Below are 19,975 nucleotides of genomic sequence, written 5' to 3' on the forward strand. Positions count from 1 at the left end.
CTGCCTTCAAAAGTTATTAGTGTGGATCATTTGCTTTCAATAATAACCAGATTTAGAGATTTTGCTGGTGATTTGCAAGGAAGAAAGAAAACAGTGACAATAAATTCAGACACAGAATAAAAGAAATGATGTATTTTAACCAAATAAGTGAAACGGTTACAGATCAAGTCCAACACAGCCCTGTGGGAAGGACCTGTGACTTTATGCTGGGCAGAGGAAGTTCTCTTCTTGGACACGATGTGACTGAATGAATACACGTTCAGCTGCCTGGATGTCAGCTGTGTTGGAGTCGGGCTCTGAACCTGCTGCTCTTCCAAACGACTCTGCGATCACAGCGATCACAGCGATCACATGCTTTTTCTGTCCTCACAGTTTAAATATGAACAGACTTTTCTGGCTTCACTCTCTTTTTCTTCAGTGCTTTCTTTTTAGTCTTTTTGTCTGGATCTGCCATCTCTCCTTTGAAAGAAGCGGAGCTTCTGCTCAACTTACGCTGGTTTCCCATCACCTTCCTTGGGGACTTGAAAGCTCCTCGACCAGCCGCCCTCTCCCGTCCAGAACCCGTCTTCTTGCCGGTCTTCCTTGTTGTTGCTTTGCCATCACCGTTACTCTTCTGCTTCTCCTTCTTCAGTGACCTCTTCACCCGGATGGATCTGCCCTCCAGCTTTGAGCCGTCCAGCTTCAACGCCAGCTGCACAGAATCGGTACTCTGCACAAGGAAAACAAAATGAAGTGTAGAAACACATGGCCTACTTTGACCAAAGCACCAATACTGACGCTTAAAAACTGTAGAATAGAAAAACCACTGGCTGATGTCACACTGGCTACGCCCATCAATGGCACACAGTCTATTGTGGATTCTAATTTATTCTAATTCTGTGCTTTTAGACCTTAAAGTTCCCAAAGTATGAGTACACAGTATAGGTCAGCGGTCCCCAACCCCCGGGCCTCGGACCGGCACCGGTCCGTGAGTCGTTTGGTACCGGGCCGCGAGAGTTGAGGCTCAGGTGTGAAATGTATGGTTTTCAGGGTTTTTATCGTTAACTCAGTTTTCCTGGGTCTTTTCACGTGTGTTATGAATAAATCTTCTTTTTTCGGTACCGGTACTAGTTTTATTTTGTTGTATTTATCCGCGACACCTTAAAGGCCGGTCCGTGAAAATATTGTCGGGCATAAACCGGTCCGTGGTGCAGAAAAGGTTGGAGACCGCTGGTATCGGTGATAGGGCCACCATCTGTCATATACACCGTTCAGGAGCATAAATCAAAGAGCGCCAAATTATTACATTTGATTTAATATTTCCTGACTGCTGGTGTGGAAGTGTACGGCAGCTGCTAATAAGCTCATTCAGTGACACCCCCCAAACTAAACACAACATAAGGCACCAATTAGTAGAGCAATGTAAGAGAAACCCCAACAATGTGGCAGTGGGAAGGAAAAACTCCCTTTTAACAGGAAGACAGTTCCTGCACATCCAGGCTCAGGGAGGGGCGGCCATCTGTCATGACTGTGTGGGGGTGGGGGGGGGGGGTTCATAGCCAAAGCTGTACTGTTTAAACATGGACTGACTTTTGTCACCAGCCATCAGAGGACAACCCTGCAGTGATGCGTATTCAGTTAGAAATCCCAAGCCTCGCCACAGGCGTCTCAAAAAGCAAAATATAAATGCAATCCATTATTATTATTTGTTACTCCAGAACCACGATCATCTCCGAGCTCTTGTACCTCAAACAGGACGTAACCAAATCCTTTCCCCAAGCCCGAGTTCTTGTCTCGCACCAGTCGCACCGCCTCCACTGTCCCGCACTCTTCGAAATGCCTTCGAAAAGTCAGCTCGTTGATGTCTGCAGACACAGCAGGTTGGCTTGAGCTTCAAACTACTCACTCATGGACAACTACACCTTTACCATTGTCTGGAACTCTACAGAGGAACTCACCAAATGAGAGATTCCCCACGAAAACAGAACGCTTGTGGTCGTGCTGAAAGAGAACAACGGGATTTCAGTTTAAATGCCAGGAGACAGATACAGCAGAGCATTCTGGGACGTCTGCTGACTCACAGATGAGCTGTCGGCCACTCTGTCCACTCGGATATGAAAGTCTTTCTCTATCTCCATGCCATTCCTGTGAGGGCAGACAGAAAGAAAGACAGCTCTATCAGCACGTGCATGTTTGGGTCTTACAGCATTAGCAGGTTTCAGGAGGAGCGTCTGACCTCTCCAAAGCTTTGGTGATGCCATCTTCATCTTTAAACACTACATAGGCATTGATGCTCTGCTTCTTTGGGTGAACTTTGCGCCTGCGAAGTGAAAAGAAGCTCTTTGGTACAAATGGAAAGGAGTCAACTGAAACCAGTTTGTTGGTGGAACCTAGTGAAAGCTTAGGATTAAAAAATAAACAACTTTTAGAAACTCACTTGATAGCAGCTACTTTACGAGACATGGAGGGGTCCTCTCTGACCTGTTGGAATGAAACACAATGTTACTGAAGATGAGAAGCTGCAGCAACCTAACGACTCTTTTTTTCAGAGGTGTTTTTACCACAGAGCGAAAGCGAATAGATTCGATGGATCCTTTATCCCTGAAGAGGCTCCGCAGGGTCTGAGAAGGAACAAAAAAGGTTGCCAGTCTTTGAACTTCCACATTATTATTGTCCTATAAATACTGCAATTATTGCACAACAAGCAATTTGCACGTCTCCTGAAAGATCTTGGAAAGAGCCACAGTACAGTTGTGTTTTCACTCTGTCACATAAACACCTGTTAGAAGCTAAAACGTCCAACAAGCGTTTCCAGAGGTTGCAGATCAGACCGGCTGACTCAGCTTAGCCAGTTTCTCCTTGTTATCGTCCCACAGCTTCATCCACAAGGCTCAGTCTGAGGTCAGACCGTTGAGGCTCAATACTGAGTGTGTACAACGTCTCAGTGCAGCTAAAGTGCTAAAGTGCCATCTGACTCATGACCATATTTGCTCCTGTTACTGCGCCTACGTGACTGAACGAGGGTCATTTAAAACAAACACGGCTGTGTCTCGTCTTCTCCATTCTCCACATAAGGAGAAACAGCGAGGTGGCTTACAGAGGAAGGAGTGGCGCCTGGCTGCTGAAGCTAACAAGCAGGAAAACTGACACTAAAGAGAAACTGAGGCTAAAGCGTCTGAGGAGGCAGAAACTCCAGCACTGTGTTAGTCTGCACCTCAGCACTAAACTACACTGCATGTTACATCCATTTAGTTTATGGACGCAGACTGCTAGTGTCAGATACAGTCAGACGGTCACTATGGATACAGGTGGGTAAAACAAAGAAACTAAATAAACCTTCTTGGTGCAGCTGATGGGAAGGTTGCCGACAAACACAGTCCTTTTCTTCTTCAAGGTCTCCTGCGCCTTGCTGGCCTTCAGCCTCTGTCTCTTCATCACCCAGTACTCTGTGTCGTTCTCTCTGCCCGACTCGGACGTTTGTCTCTTCCTCTTCCTGTTGGGTTTTTCTGGCCCGTCCTCATCCTCGTCTGCCTTTTGTAAACCACTCTCTCTGAAACCAGCAAATTCAAATGAACACTTCAAACGAACGGGTTTGAGAAGAGACTTGAATCAAGAAAAAACTGGGGAAAAAGAAATTAACACTCACCTTTTTTCCAGCTCCTGATTGGCTGCTGATTTCTCCTTAGCTGGCTGCTTCTTCTTCTTCTCCTGGCGTGGCTGACCTTTGACCTGTGGGCTTTTCTGCTTCTGCTCTTTGGTTTCTGTGCTTTTTTGAACCGGCTGCCATCATAACACAAAAAGAAACTTCAGTCATTTCCTCCTTCTTAAATAATCCATTAGCAAGTAGAGGCGCTCACTAAAAGTTGGAAAATAAAACGTACAAACTCTAATAAAGAAAAACACTTCATCAAGCTCAGCGAAGGTTAATGCACCTCTGCGTGCCTTAAAGACACCTTACAATAAATAAGTCATGACACACAATAGAAGAAGACAGATTTTCTTGGTTTTTACAGATTTAGTTTCGACTGGTGGTCAAACACGCAGTCACAGACAGGCTGGTTGTGTGCTGCGCTCACCAGAGGCGCAGGCTTGAACAGCAGCGCTGTGGATGCTGCTGCTGTGCTGAATAAAGCCGACAGGGATCCAGAGGCCGCAGAGTTCTTCTGGAATAAGCTTCCTGACACCTGACCCACTGTGTAGTCAGCTGACTGTTGTCCTGGCGACACCTCTCTGCAGAGGACAGAAACACTGAAGTTAACAGGCGATAACACTTTTTTGTGCCATATTTAGTTGAGCACTGGCACAGCTGTGTGCTCGTTCATATCTGTACACAAAGGAGCAGGGAAGTCTTGGGTCACTCCTTCAGCTACAGAGACCCTCCTACACTGCCCTTTGTAACTGTTGGATTCGGAGAAATCCAAAGGATCCAGGACACAGAAGTCCATCGCCGAACTTCTGGAGTGGATCTGGGTTCCTGCTCAGTTGGAGCTCATGGCTCCTCCAGCAGACAAACAACCGAGTGAAAAACCTGGACCCCTGCGGGGGTCTACTGCTGATGCCGGCTTTGTTTCTTTGGGAGCACCGGTCCTCCCAGATCGAAGGCTCAAGTCTGAGTTCTTAACGTTATCTCACTAATCGTCGTGGTATTTTCACTCGTGTTATTAAAGTGTGTGTGTGCGTAAACAAACCTGTTGTGGGCTTTCTTCTTCATGGCTTCCGCTCTTCTTTTTTATCTGGAATAAATGTTTACTGAATGGCCTAAAAACTCCAGTAAATGTTACAACACATCCACACGTTTTCTTTCCGAGTGGACCGCTGTCCTACTTCGAAATATTCCCCATAGGAACACGGCAAAGCTCCACAAAGGTTCCTATGCTTTTTCCTAGCTTTAGGCTGTTTGGTACCGTATAACTAAACTGGGGTGATTTATAGGAAAGGACCAGACACACGTAAAGCGTCAGTGAGTATATTTCCTTCGTGGTATAACTTCTTTTTAGAAAAAGGTTTGTTGGAAAACGGTACGACGTTGAAATAGGTCCCATCCGGTGACGCAGCTGCAGGATGTTTTGGTGGGAGCAGGCTGAGTGACTGTTCCGCAGCAAACGCGACATTTATCAAAGGTGTGTATGATTTTACATTAAGTTTGCATTTTTCAAACATTACATGTTTCTAATTTTTCAGAAAGACACAATAAGCTATCCAAACAGTGACATACCGGAAATGTGCAGTATTTACTTATTACACTTAAATGTAGCGTAAGCTGCTTCCTGTTGGAGAAGAACTACAGAGTGGCTCTAGTTTTTTTCTTCGTAGCTTCCATGGGAGTAGACGAGGCGGAGGTGCCGGTGGATGCGGTGGGTAAGCGGGTGTCCTGCGGCGGGGAGCGGGCCACAGTGCGCTACTTTGGACCTGTACCCCCCACAGCAGGTAGGACCCGGGTTGTACCTCTTACCTCATCACGCATGGATGAACATCATAAACCGCGAACACACAGACAGTCAGTATGACAGAAAGACTTTGAAATGTTTACTACGAGCATCATACTGACTGCAGGCCAGAGTGTTTAAAATTAAAATTTATTTAAAAGTAGAATGGGAGGCAGAGCCTTCAGTTTTCAGGCCCCTCTTCTGGGTGTTTCTTTTTTGCTGACCTCATTTCTCTTCCCCTTTGTTATCAGGTCACTCCTCCAGTTAATCATTAGTAATTATTACACGATTATATTACTGTAGGTCTGTCTCCAATAGTCTTTTCTTCACCACCACCAGTTGCAGCAGATTACAGCCTGGTTGTGTCGGAGGTTTCTTCCTGTTAAAAGGGAGCTTTTCTTCCAAATGTCGCCAAGTGCTTGCTCATAGGGGGTCATAGGGCCCAGCTGCCTCACATTTGTCATTTAACATATTGATCAAACATATATTTTGATTAAGAATAAATATGATTGACTTTTAGCAACAGCGTACCGAGACAAAGCCTGTGTCATTTCAAACCCAACAGACTGGACGCAGAGAGGGAGGAAAGCTGGGAGGGGGCGGGGCTTTTTCCTGTCCCCCTCTCTCGATACATGTCCAGTCCGAGTACACGGATGAAATCACTCCGATGAAGCAGATTTAACCACATGCTTGCATCACTGCATTGCCATTAGTATAGCTGTGTGTTTGTTTTGTGGTTTGTAGGTCTGTGGCTGGGTGTGGAGTGGGACAACCCCGACAGAGGCAAACATGACGGCAGCCACGAGGGAGTGCAGTATTTCACGTGCAGGTAAAGTGCTCAAGCGTGCTTTGCCTGCACGCGTCCTGTGAGATAATTACTTTATAAAGTCTTCTGTGAAAATGTCCTGATACGTTCCCTTTGTTCTCAGACACCCCACAGGAGGCTCCTTCGTCCGTCCGGCAAAGGTGAGCTTTGGAGTGGACTATCTGACCGCCGTGCGACAGGCGTACAAGATCGACTCAGAGGAGGTGCTGAGTGAGGAGATCTCCATCTCCAAGAAGAAGCTCAAGTGGGGGAACATCAAGGAGCGTGGGTACGATGCTGTGTGGTCAGGAGAAGAGCGTCACACAGCTGTGTTTATACTTTGCATGGCTGCTATTAGAGCATAATATCATAAGGATGTTATCAGCTTCAGTTCTGTCGCCTGGTAGTTGTTGGTAGCATCCACCTGCAGTAATGCATGTGTTATGATGATCAGCTGAGCTGCAGAGTCAGTGCTGATGAAGCGAGGAGGAAGATGAAAGTCACCTGAGACACAGCTCACACGTCTAAGGTTTTATATAGTCAGACATCATAAAATCATCAGGTCTCATAACTAAGTAAACACAGCCTGAGATGAACAACAGCACCGAGTCATTACTGCCGTCTTTCTTTTGTAGTCCGGTGTGAATCCAGCCCTCTGGGGTTAGTTTGGTCTGTGTCTCAGGATGTGTTTCGTCACAGTCTGTGAGCTGTTCCCACAGTCAGATCCAAGAGATCAGTTACATGTGTGTGTCCACTCAGAAACAGAGTCACAGCCTTTGTGTTCACAGTTTTCACTCCTGTTATAAACCTGCACACTTTGTATTGTGTGTCTGTGTGTGTGCAGTTTTGAGAGCCTTCCCTCAGTGCTGCTGAGCCGCTCTGACGTGAGCTGGTCTGGTGCTGATGGGGAAATCAGGACCACAACTCCCAGTATCCTTCTACAGACGGTGCTGGATGCTTTACTGGCACTCAGGATGTGTGAGCTTCACAAAGCGTTCCCATTTCTCAGAGTCTGTCAGGTTGTGATTGCGAGCAGTGTGGATGCGACACCTTAACCATGCTGATCAGATGTGGAGTGGCTGGACCTGAGTGGGACTCTGTTGTCGTGCTGGGAGGATGTGGCCACCATCAGCCAGCAGCTGGACAGACTGGAAGGACTGCAGCTCAGGTGTGGGTGTGTGGGACGCTTTGTTTGGCCTCGCTTTCCTTCCACTCAACATTGTGTTGTGTTTCTGTCTTCAGTTACAACACACTTCGTTTGCCCCCTGACCCCTCGGCTCTACGCCACGCTTTCTCAGCCCTCAAAGTCCTCGTGCTCAACGGCTGCCAGCTCACCTGGCCACAGGTACGCAGCACTGTGGCACTTCTATTTACTTTTGTGTTTCAGCTCCGGGGTAACATTCACATCAAACAGTAGACTAACTTAAAATTTAAAGCGTTCCCTCTTTTTCTGTTCCTCTACCACTCACATTGCTGCGTTCAGTCATTTTCTTTCTGTCATGTTTCTTCTCCTCTTACCGCTGAACCTGCTTCTGGCTCGAGTCTCTTCCTCTTCAAAGGGAGTTCTTCCTCCCCGCTGAGGCCAGGTTCTCTTAAATAGTGGGTCGTCCGTTCTCATCATGGACAGTGTTGGGTCTTGAGATGATGAACTGCTTCTGTTTAAATGAAATCTCTTTTCCGCCTCTGATCGTGCTTTCCTCTCAGATTCTGGAATGTGCTCCCATGTGGCCACAGCTGGAGGACCTGTGTGTGGAAGAAAACAGCATTACAGAGCTGCAGAGGTAACACTTTATCATCATCATCTTCTGTGTGCCCTGCTTTGCCTTTAGATGTGTGTGTTTTCACTCAAAGCTGCCTGAAACCAGCTGTGCTGTGTCTGTTTAAAGGCCTGAGGGACTGCTGCAGTCGCTGAAGAGTCTGAGTTTGTCCAGCAATCCTTTGGTGCAGGACAGCGTGCTCAGTTTATCTGCTCTGCCCAGGTACAGTACAAAGTGTCAGCCACGCGTCGATGTAATGTGCTGCACGTGTTTGTGTCCAGTGTGAGTTCATCCATGCAGACTTGTGATGCAGAAACGTTTGCAGCGTCACTGTCAGTTAACCTGATGCTGAGCAGCATGCGTGCGTTTCTCTGACTGCTGTGGTTTCAAACTGCGTGCATGAACACACGCAGTGAGGACTGCTCCGTCCTGCAGCAGCACGAGTGGGAAACATGCCATTTATTTTATGTAACATTTAAATATCATAGAAAATGTTTCAGGTTCTATCACTGAGTCGGGTCATGTCTGTACATGTGTGCTGCGCTCAGGTGTGAACCCTGTCTGGCTGCTCTGTTTCTAGACTGCCATCCTCAGCCCTTTTATTGAACTGCAGTCCTCTGTATATTTAGCTAGCTAGCTCTAGCTCATGTTAGAGCAGCATCTTGTCAAAATATATGGAAACAACTGTGTTGCTAGGCAACCCAGCGGCCACAGCAGGGATTTTACCCCGCCCCCTGCAGCTCTAGGTGGAAGTGGTGATCCCACACACCCCAAAAACCAGTACTTGATCTGATTTTAGGAGGGATTTTTACGGTGTTTGCACCATAGTCACAGTTTTCTGTTTGTTGTTTAATAAAAGCAGCTGGAGTGAGTCTGGTGTGTTTCTCGTGGCAGGCTGGAGCAGCTGAATTTATCCAAGACCGGACTGTCTGTCATTCGGTTTGAAGATGCCGCCCCCGGTAACGACACAGTTTCCAGCCTAACAGCATCTGTTGTCCTTTTGTGTTTGGATGTGTAGAACAGCTTTCTGTGCGACTGCAAACGTGTCAGTGACAGTCTCTGCTCTGCAGGGTCTCACACAGCCGTGTATGCAGCGCTGAAGAACCTCAACCTGGACCACAACAACATCACTGAGGTCAGTGTGTTCCTGCACCAGCACACGGCTACGGACGGTTAACCAGAACTGTGACCGACGTTTCACTGGAACACAAACATCTGAAACATTATTCTGTGGTTACAAAACTAACAAACATCAAACATGCCAGAAATAACTTTAGCTTCAGGTCAGTGAAATGTGTTGCCATAGAAACGGTCAACAGCTGCGACTGTGTCTGTGTTGTTGTAACTGTTGTTACACCGGTGTAAGTGTACTTCTGTAGACTAGAGTGGAGCCAGTCTGGAAACTGTCTAACACTGCAGTGCTGTGGGTGAAGGCTGCACTGTGACACACAGCAGCAGCTCGAGACTGCGTGTTTTCTACAGCCACACTGTTGCATCCGGTGTGGGTGCTGAGGCTGTCTCCACGTTACGCCGGCTCGGTCGTGTCATTTTTGTTCTTCTGTCCAGCTTCATGATTGGACGTTATTTAAAATAAACTCTACGCCAGTTTAAAGGAAGTGTTTCTCTCTTTCTCACTTAGTGGTTTGTGGTGAACGAGCTGGCCAAACTTCCCAGTTTGGTCCGGCTTTCTTGCCGTGGCAACAAGCTGGTGAGCAGGGATGGAAACCCGAAAACAGCCAATCAGATGCTGATCGCTAAACTGGGACAGCTGGTTGTGCTGAACGGCTGCGAGGTGAGCTCGATGTTTGTGAGGACTCTGCCGATGCTTTGGAAACGTGCGGACGCTGTGTCCTGACACGTCTTCAGATTGCCGTGTGACAGATTAGAGCGCCGCAGAGCCCCGCCTCTTGTGTATGAGTTCTGGGCAGCATGTCGGTGCTGTCCTGTGCTCAAGCTGCTGGCCTTTCCTTCAGATTCACGCTGACGACAGGAGGGGAGCCGAGCTCGACTATATCAAGATGTTTGGAGAGGAGTGGCTAAAGGCGGGTGGGCGGAGTCAGCCCAGCCCTCAGTTCATCTGTGAACACCCTCGTTATCAGGCCCTCGTCAGCAGTAAGTCACGCTGTGGGGTCAGATGCCCTGAGACAGCGCCAGCTTTATTATTGCTGACATGGTCTCAGTCACTAACTCCATGTTCCTGTTCTTCAGAGTATGGTGCTCCTGAGGAAGGCGAGCTGAGGAAGCCGGAGCCTTTTGCCCTGAAAAATCAGCTGTTAAGTAAGTCCCGCCCCTTTCTGCTGTCTGAGTGGCTCCACGAATGAACGTGAATCAAAGACAGTTTCATTGTCCTTCCTTCATCAGAGATTACCTTTGTGTTTCCGGACGATGCTAACCGGAAACCACTGGAGAAGAAACTTCCAGGTACGAGCTCAAAGCCTCGACTCTCATTCGATTATCAGCGCTCTCATCTGTCTGTGGAGCTCTGCACATAAACAGTGTCATGTGTTTCTGTACTGTAGCCTCCATGGTTGTGCAGAAGGTGAAGGGCCTGCTGTACAGGCTGCTCAAGGTCCCTGCAGCAGATCTGAGGCTCACCTACACCAGCCCCAAGGTAGCACACTCAGTAAAGGCAGGAGCCCCCGTGGCCTTCACAGACAGCAGCACACACGTTCACTGGTTTTCTTGTTGATGTGTTTGTGCCTCCATGTTCAGTCTGAACATGCCACTGTGGGACAGTAAAATGTTCTTGCTGTTATAGATGGTGGGGACAGAGTTCGAGATCGACAGTGACCTGAAAACACTGCAGTTTTACTCCATAGAGGATGGAGACCAGGTGCTGGTGCGCTGGTCCTGACCCAGTCCAGGTCTTGAACACCCACAGGAGGAACAGAGGAGAGACCTGTTGAAATGAGATGGAGACTCACATGAGCTGCTTCTGTGCACAGCTGCACGCCACTGGATTTGTTGATGCCTCATTTCAAACATGGCAGACACATTTTATTTTTGTTGTGGTTCCTCTGACGCTGAAGGTGCACGCTGCATCGTCCTCAGAGGAGGTGAGCATTACAGGCAGAGATGCAGACTGACCCATGAAATGTTAGTGTCTGGTCTGTAAATGGAAACAGCAAAGCTAATACATTCCTACAGCGATGCTTAAAAGTCAGAGGACAAACACTGAGTGGAGTGTTTCAGTCAGGCTCAGTGTCAGCTGGTAATAAACCACCATGATCCAGATCGTTATCAGTGTGAATGCTGATTAAACATTGACAGCACTGAGACTCTGTTTTTATTCTGCTCTCTCTCAGCACCGTTCATCCTCTGTGGGACATGTTTATAGTTTATTTATTTATATAGCACATTTAATTACAACAGGAGCGTTGACCAAAGCGCTGTGCAACAATACAAAATACCAAGGTAACTTATACTATTGATAGCAAACATCAAATATGAATTAGCAAATAACTCTCATGCTGTATTAAAAGCCAGTAAATACAAATGTGTTTTAAGATAAGATTTAAAACGATTGACAGTAGGAGCCTGTCTGATGTGTAGGGGCAAATTATTCCACAGCTTAGGCGCTGCGACTGCAAATGCTCGATCGCCTCTGTGAACCGGCCTCGACCTTGGTACGGCTAAAAGCAAAAGATCACTTGATCTAAGAGATCTAAAGGGGGTCAGACAAACACCTGGGAGCCTGTCCATTCAGAGCCAATGAAGAGAGGCGAGCACCGGGGAAATGTGTTCACATCTTTTAGTACGTGTCAGAAGACGAGCTGCAGCATTCTGGATCAACTACAGTCTTGCCAGGCAGGTCTGGGTAACTCCAGCATATAAGGAGTTACAATAGTCCAGCTGAGATGTAGTAAAAGCATCAATCGCCCGTTCAAAGTTTTTAAAAGATAAAAATGATGTCACCTTGGATAAAAGCCTCAGTTTGAAGAAAGACCGCTGTACGACTGAGCTAATCTGTTTTTCAAAGGTGAAATTGCTGTCAAATATAGCCCGCAGATTTTTGATAAAAGGCTCAAGACTGTGCAGGTTAAAATGGGAGGTGCTGGGATTGCCGCTTGGTCCAAAAAGATCACTTCAGTTTTGTTCTCACTGAAGTCAAGGAAGTTGGAGGCCATCCGGGATGTAACTTCACCGAGACACTGAAGTAAGGGTTCTAGTGAATGTCATCAGCATATGAATGAACAAATGTTATATTTTCTAAAAATGAGACATGTGCTTGTGTTTTTGGCATTTCTAACTTAGAGGTTTTTTAAATATTCTACTTTATTCAGCATAAATGTATAATGTATCTAAGTGGGGAGACTCTTCACTTCTACTGGTTCCACATACATTCACCTACAGACAACACTCTTTAAAACCCTGGATTCATCTTCAGCAGACGGGTGGGTGCTGCTGGAGTCAGCTGATGACTTTTAGATTCATCTTCTCTGATTGGATGATCAGAGCTGACAGCTGTCTGTAGTGGATCCTCCCACATGTCATCAAAGCTCATTTGATGTCTGTGTGGTTATCTGCGCACTAACCCACAGTCTGAAAAGATTAAAAACTATTTTACTGTTCGTATGATGCCAGTTCTGCCCTTTCTCTGTCTCACACACACAGAGACATATTCAGCTACTTTCCACCTGTGAACTTCAGCATTCAACAGTCCTGCACACATTCACTGTGTTTCAGTTCCTACCAAAGGTTTGGTTGTTGACCTGTTAACAGAATAAGTTCAGATTCTCTTAAAAATAATATGTTAACGACTTTTTGAGAACCCCAGCACAGACACATCTGAGGGATAAATATTCTTTAATCGTAGATGAATTCAAGCAGAAATATCGATGAAAGCAGCCTATCCCAGCTGTCTCAGTGTGAGAGGAGGCTACAGCCTGGACAGGTCCCAGTCTGTCACAGGGCTAACACACAGACAACCATCCACACCCACAGTCACAGCTGTGGGCAGTTAGCTAACCCCACTAACCAACCCAAGTCAGCTTCCCTTTTCTCATTTAAAGACATTGACGATAAAAGATTAGATCGCTGATGTGCACAGAGTTTGTATCTTAGGATGAAACAATAAATAAACTCAGTGATATTGTGACTTCACACTTGCATTAGTATGAGCAACCATTAATGAATGAAACTCTAAAGTTATACAGACATTTTTGATGTAAACAGGGATTTTTCTTCATGCATTCATTTATGATGATAGTTTTTTATGTTGAGTCAGTAAACCTCTGTTCCTAAATGGACCTGTGAGGATTTGGCAAACATAAACTTCCTCTTAATTATACACAGATCAGCAGGATGCTCCTTTTATTAATATTCTTAACTCAAAAACACTGTTGGGAACTTTTTTAAATTCACTGAATTCTGTTTGCGTACGTTCTCCTTCACGACTGTTAAACTTAGAAAAACCACATAACTGACATTATTCCTTGTGGACAGATGTAACATGGTGGACTAATATACTGACTCATCCCCATGTTTGCTGTGGACTGGTTTGTTTGTGTGTCACAGTTGCTGGTTTGGATTAACTGAAGGCAGATGTGTTTGATTGCACTGATGTGCGGCTCTGTGCAGGTGTGTCATATGGTCACATCCTTTAAATGTGTTTACGATGGACAGTTTGCTGTGTTAATACATAATTATACAGCTACAGTTGTATAATTAGCCTAGACCCGAACAGTCACACGTACACGTGACACACAAATTGCAATGGGACAGCCCAATACAGCCACCGGGACAGTCTGGTTGCATATTCAAAAATTCATTAGAAATCATTCTTGATAGTTGATGTCCAGCTTTCAACACATACCTCTGTGCCAAGTTTCATCCAGATTTACTGTAATATTCCTCAGAAATTAAAGGACATTTATATTCAATTCTATACGATTACTTAAATATTGCATCGTATTCAAAAATTCATTAAAATTCATCATTAATAGTTGATGTCTAACTTTCAACACCGTCTTACTCTGGGCCACCTACTGTACCTCTGGGCCACGTTACATCTCAGTTCGTTGTAATCTTTATCAAAAATTGAAAGAACAATTATATGTCAAGGCTGGCTCTGTGACACTAAATAACAGAACTCAGGCACATCAGGGAATAATCCAAAAGGCGGTTTTATTAAACAAAAGCAACATACAAAATATCCCTAACCCATACTACATAACCTAAAAAGAAACATAGGAAACATGGGATGAATTATGTAAAAATAGAAACATCATAAAACTGAAAATGAACATAAAGTAAAATGTACTGAAAAGAACATCAGTATGGCCATCATTATTTGCTTGGAAAGTCTAAAGTTCCATGGCTTTGAACAGCCAGAGAACGCAATGCCCAGCTTAGAGCGACTAAAAGTAACTTCTTTAACATTCTGTCATTCTGCTTCTATATCAAACATCCACTAAAAATAGTCATTTGAAAAAAAATATTCGCCATTTTTCAGCAGTTTGGGTTCCTTTGTTTATAGGGGCTGTAGGGGCTCTATCCGCCTTAGTACAGCTGCCGTACCATACTTTGATGCAGTAAGTTAGCAGGCTCTCAATGGGCGAGTGGTGGAAGGTCAGCAGAGGATGTCTGGGATGATTGCATTAAAGGCTGAGCTGTAGTCCACGAAGAGCATTCTGACGTAGCTCTGCCGCTGTTCAATCCAATTCAATTCAATTTTATTTATATAGCGCCAAATCACAACAAAAGTCGCCTCAAGGCTGTTCTAGGTGACTCAGCACCGAGTGGAGGGTCGTGGCGTCTTCTGTGGATCTGTTTGTGCGGTATGCAAACTGGTGGGGGGGGGGAATTCTGGGGGGAGGTAATCCTCGGTGTGCTGAAGGACTAGTCTCTCAAAGCAGTCATCCCATCCTTTAGACAGGATGGGATGACTGCTTGATCCAGTGAGAGGTTGAAGATTCTGGTGAAGATGAGGGTGAGCTGGTGGGCACATGCTCTTAGCACTTTACCACGTATTCCATCTGGACCGGCCGCCTTCCTGGGGTTCACTGCTAGGAACACACATCTGACATCGTGCTCCGTTACAGCGAATGGAGCGGTGCAGGAACCAGGTGAGGATGAGGATGGGAGCAGGGCTGAGGCAGATGAATGCTGCTGTTGTGGTGTTTCAAAGCGGGCGAAGAAGCTGTTTATTTCCTCTGCCAGCTGCACACTCAGGTTTTCTGTTTTCACAGTTCTGCCTCTGTGGCTTATGTTGTCTATTATTCCCTGCCACACCTCTCGTGTGTTGTTGCTGGACAGGTGGGACCCCTTTTCAGGTCAGCTCGAGCAGCTCACCTGACCTAAAGTCGGCATTGTGGGCTTTGAGGAGTGTGCAGACCTCGCTGGTCATCCAGGGTTTTTGGTTTGGGAAAACCTGAATGCTTTTGTCCACAGTCACATTTGCAATACAGAGCTTGATATAGTCCAGTACTGATCCTGTGAAAGTTTCTAATGCAATATATTATACTTTACCAATGTAACACTGCATGCCAAATCAATTTTGAAAATATCTGAATTTTGTATTGAAAAATGCAGGTTTCTTTCAGAATTTATTTTTATGTTATCAAAAATGTATTAAAAGTCCAAGCATGAAAAATTACAAGAATGCAATAAAAAAAATATAACCAAACAAGCTTAATTTACAGTTTGAAATACAGAACATAATGAAAATATATAAATAACTACCTATTAATCCCCATATCCAAGTATCAAGACGTGTAAAAACAAATTACATTCTTTCCTCAGTTTCTATTAATAAGACTTAAATTTACATGAACTTATTCAACATTATATACATTATTCATAAGGAGACAAAGAATTCAAAAACAACACGGAGAATGTTTTGATGCATGGTCAGTCATCCAGGTAATTAAATCCCCAAAGTTTGATTCTGTTCAGTTGGACGTAGCGTTTTCAGTGGGAGAAAGTTTCGTCACTCATCCAAGTGACTTCTGCGGTCTCAGCTGACTGCAGGTTTCCCCAATCTTATAAACAGTACATTTTCATTTTCAGTCATTATGCAATGTACTGTTTAATAGAAAAAACTTTTTTTGCCTTGACAACATACATTAGTCTTCATTTCAAATAAGTGGTTATTTTTCACACAGAGAGCAATACCACTCTCCAGCCTCTGCTGTCCAAACCTGCTCTGTATTCATCTGGAGGCACTGGTCAGTTTACCAAGCATTTCTCAGTTTTGTTCTTTATAGTTCTGTTCATCATATCATTGTTTGTGAGTCCTGGATTGTTTGATGATATGTTTACATTATGTATTCTTTTGTTTTCAGTTCCATTTTGCTTTTTAGTGTAGTTCTTCTTCAGCATTCCACAAGTGGATGGAACACTTGTGAAAACACTCTAGTGTTAAAGCCAGTCTTGTCTTCATGTCTGTTTACGGTTTTGTCTGTGTCAAGCTCGTGTGTCTTAGTCTGTGTTTTAGTTTGGTGGCCTCTTGTCTCTTTCTTGTGTTGAGTCTTACTTCCACTGTCTTCTTATTCTCAATGTATCCCTGCTGTGTTACGCAGCTGTCTCCAATTCCCCTGATCGCCATCTTATTTACACATTTTGCCAATCTCCCCGTCTGAAGTACATTATTCTATTCTATTCTATTTTATTTATATAGCGACAAATTACAACAACAGTCACCTCAAGGGGCTTTATATTGTAAGTTAGATTTTACAATTATACAAAGAAAACCCCAAAACCATATTATCCCCTGTGAGCAAGCACTTTGGTGACAGTGGGAAGGAAAAACTCCCTTTTAACAGGAAGAAACCTCCAGCAGAACCAGGCTCAGAGAGGGGCGGGGCCATTTGCTGCAACCTTGGAGGTGGATTTTGAGGAGGCGGGTGTTGAAGAGGCCTCCGTCCTCTCCTCCGATGCCTCCTGCCTGTCCCCCGAGCTGCCCCCTGCTGGTTCCCCTGGCGCAGAGTCTGGCCAGATGGGTTTTTATCAGCTTTTGGAGAGGGGGTGCCGGGCGCTTGAGCTGCCCCACCTCTGGCTATCTGAGCCCCGGCTGGACGACCAGGATTTTCTCATGAGGCTCCCAGTCGACCCTGCAGCCATGTTTGGGCCCGGTGCAGCTCAGGTCCTGCAGCAGGCTACAGAAACTCGCCGTGCTACTCAGGAGATGTTGCGAGGCTTACGCAAGCATCCGGCCAGGGTGGGGCGGCCCAGAGCTTCTGTGCCCCCGCGGTTCCGGCGTGGGGTCCTGAAGATCTTCAGACCCAGCTGGAGGCCTTTCGTAGACGCAGTGGCCGCGCTCAGAGTCAGCGAGGGGGACAAGGTGCCCAGGGTCAGTCGTCCTCCAGCCGCCCCCCTCCTTCCTGACATCTCTCAGAGCCAGGCCACCCTGCTCGCCCCCCTGTCTGCAGAGCAGCGCAGGGTTGCCTGGTCAGCCCTGGGGGCGGACCCTTGGGTGGTGTCGACCATGGCCCAGGGTTATTGCCTTCAGTTTTGCCGCAGACTCCCTGTGACTTCCACCCCGACCTTCACCTCCGTGACCGACCCAGGCCAGGGCCAGGTGCTGCAGGAGGAACTGGCGACCCTTCTGTCGAAGGGGGCCATACGGGAGGCAGACGCTGGGGACCGCCAGATGGGGGTTTTCTCCCGCTACTTTCTGGTCTCCAAGTGGGACGGGGGTCTTTGTCCCATTCTGGACCTCAGGGGCCTCAATAGCTATCTCCAGCCACTGAAGTGCAAGATGCTCACAGTCCCCAGAGTGCGTCAGGCCATCGCTGCTAGGGACTGGTTTGCCGCCATCGACCTGAAGGACTCCTACTTCCAGATCCCTATCTGGCAGGGTCACTGGCGGTTCCTCAGGTTCGGGTTTGAGGGGCAGATCTTCGAGTTCCACGTCCTCCCTTTCAGCATCTCCCTGGTGCCCCGAACCTTTACCAGGTGCGTGGATGCAGCCCTTGCTCCTTTTAGGCTGCGGGGCGTCAGGGTTCTCAATTATCTGGATGACTGGCTGGTCTGCGCCTCTTCAGAAGAACAGTGCCGCAGCCATGTTGCCCTGTTGGTCTCGTATATTCAGGCTCTGGGACTCCGCCTGAATCCCAAGAAGTCAGGGCCTTGGCATCCCTCACGGCAAAATGGCAGCGGGTCCTCAGGGCGTGACTGGCCCCCTTCAGCCTCCACTCTCGGGTGAGCTGGGGCCTGTGACTCCACCTCATGGGGAGGTGGATGGCTGCGACGGTACAGGTGGTCCCACTGGCTCTCCTGCACATGAGACCGGTTCAGCGTCGACTGCTGTCTCTCTCGTGCTGGTTTCCCTGGGTCTTGCCCAGGCCCTGCGGTAGTGGAGGGACCCTGTCAATCTCCCACAGGGTCAAGCGATGGGTCCCGTGACTCGCCGGCAGGTGGTCTTCTCAGACGCCTCCCCATGAAGGCTGTGGGGTCAGCGGCCGCTGGTCGGGCCCGTGGTTACTCAATGCCCTGGAATTGCGGGCCGTGTTCCTGGCGCTTCGGCATTTTTTACCTCGGCTGCGGGGGGTTTCACGTTATTGTCCGGACGGACAGCACCGTGGCACAGCCTATTTCAACCGCCAAGGGGGGTTGGGCTCTCCTCCCCTCTGCAACCTGGCCACCAAGCTGTGGTTGTGGGCCCATCCCCGTTTCCTCTCCCTCAGGGCGGTCCACTTGCCAGGACATGCCTGAACACGCCAGCAAACATCATGTCCACAGGGGGCCCGAGCCCTGGGGAGTGGCGGATCCACCGCAGGTAGTGGATGGGATTTGGCGCCATTTTGGCAGGGCAGAGGTCAACCTCTTTGCCTCAAGGGACTCGACCCACTGCCCCCTGTTCTTTTACATGAAGGCCGACAAACCCCTTTGGTCTGGGATGCCCTGGCACATCCCTGGCCCCAGGCCCTCCTGTACAGCTTTGCTCCCTTCTCGCTCCTCCACTCGGTCCTCTGGTCGAGTTCAGACCGAGGAGGTGAGACTCATCCTGGTGGCCCCTCTGTGGCCTCACATGCCCTGGTTTTTGGCCATTCCACACCTCCTGGATGGCGTGTCTTGGCTGCTCCCGATGTGGCGGGATCTCCTGTCCCAGGCCGACAGGACCCTGTTCCATCCTTTCCCCACAGGGCTGCGGCATATTAAATAATATGCAAATACACACATATTAACACATATTAAACAAATATGTAAGACTGCTTTCTTCTATTTGCGCAACATCTCTAAAATTAGAAATATCCTGTATCTTAGTGATGCTGAAAAACTAGTTCATGCATTTATTACTTCCAGGCTGGACTACTATAATTTATTATTATCAGAAAGTCCTAAAAACTCCCTGAAAAGCCTTCAGTTAATCCAACTACTTGTTGTTCCTAGAGTATTTAAAAGTAGAATGGGAGGCAGAGCCTTCAGTTTTCAGGCCCCTCTTCTGTGGAACCAGCTTCCAGTTTGGATTCAGGAGACAGAAACTATCTCTACTTTTAAGATTAGGCTTCAAACTTTCCTTTTTGCTAAAGCATATAGTTAGGGCTGGACCAGGTGACCCTGAATCCTCCCTTAGTTATGCTGCAATAGGGGTAGGCTGCTGGGGATTCCCATGATGCACTGAGTTTTTCCTTTCCAGTCACCTTTCTCACTCACTATGTGTTAACAGACCTCTCTGCATTGAATCATATCTGTTATTAATCTCTGTCTCTCTTCCACAGCATGTCTTTATCCTGTCTTCCTTCTCTCACCCCAACCGGTCACAGCAGATGGCCCCGCCCCTCCCTGAGCCTGGTTCTGTTGGAGGTTTCTTCCTGTTAAAAGGGAGTTTTTCCTTCCCACTGTCGCCAAAGTGCTTGCTCATAGGGGGTCATATGATTGTTGGGTTTTTCTCTGTATCTATTATTGTACGATCTACTGTACAATATAAAGCGCCTTGAGGCGACTGTTGTTGTGATTTTGCGCTATATAAATAAAATTGAATTGAATTGAATACGTTACTCTCATTGAGTAACGTAACGAAATCTATTCTGTAATCTGTAGTGGAATACATTTTAAAAGTAACC

At 46.8% G+C, this 19,975-nt stretch overlaps 2 protein-coding genes across 2 annotated transcripts; one reads left to right on the plus strand and one right to left on the minus strand.

Annotated features, from left to right (window-relative positions):
• Window positions 1-117: 117 nt before the first annotated feature.
• Window positions 118-4,881, minus strand: rbm34 (RNA binding motif protein 34). The gene is made up of 11 exons (XM_084932378.1): window positions 4,668-4,881; window positions 4,056-4,209; window positions 3,626-3,759; window positions 3,316-3,529; window positions 2,541-2,600; window positions 2,417-2,460; window positions 2,216-2,299; window positions 2,061-2,124; window positions 1,938-1,980; window positions 1,726-1,844; window positions 118-709 (listed from the first exon to the last, which is right to left on the minus strand). The coding sequence occupies exons 1-11, from the start codon at window positions 4,688-4,690 to the stop codon at window positions 374-376; spliced, it is 1,275 nt and encodes a 424-aa protein (XP_084788504.1). The 5' UTR covers window positions 4,691-4,881; the 3' UTR covers window positions 118-373.
• A 113-nt stretch (window positions 4,882-4,994) lies between these two features.
• On the plus strand, window positions 4,995-11,245 carry tbce (tubulin folding cofactor E). Its single transcript, XM_084932377.1, has 17 exons — window positions 4,995-5,099; window positions 5,293-5,406; window positions 6,150-6,234; window positions 6,335-6,499; window positions 7,055-7,140; window positions 7,279-7,378; window positions 7,453-7,555; window positions 7,915-7,991; window positions 8,097-8,189; window positions 8,862-8,926; window positions 9,038-9,102; window positions 9,607-9,759; window positions 9,941-10,079; window positions 10,176-10,244; window positions 10,329-10,388; window positions 10,487-10,578; window positions 10,726-11,245. Exons 2-17 carry the CDS (start codon window positions 5,298-5,300, stop codon window positions 10,819-10,821), a joined length of 1,557 nt encoding a protein of 518 aa, XP_084788503.1. The 5' UTR covers window positions 4,995-5,099; window positions 5,293-5,297; the 3' UTR covers window positions 10,822-11,245.
• Window positions 11,246-19,975: the final 8,730 nt, after the last annotated feature.

The sequence above is a fragment of the Perissodus microlepis genome, chromosome 6 (genome assembly GCF_051167445.1).
Source record: "Perissodus microlepis isolate ML-2025 ecotype Zambia chromosome 6, ASM5116744v1, whole genome shotgun sequence".
Lineage (NCBI taxonomy): Eukaryota > Metazoa > Chordata > Actinopteri > Cichliformes > Cichlidae > Perissodus > Perissodus microlepis.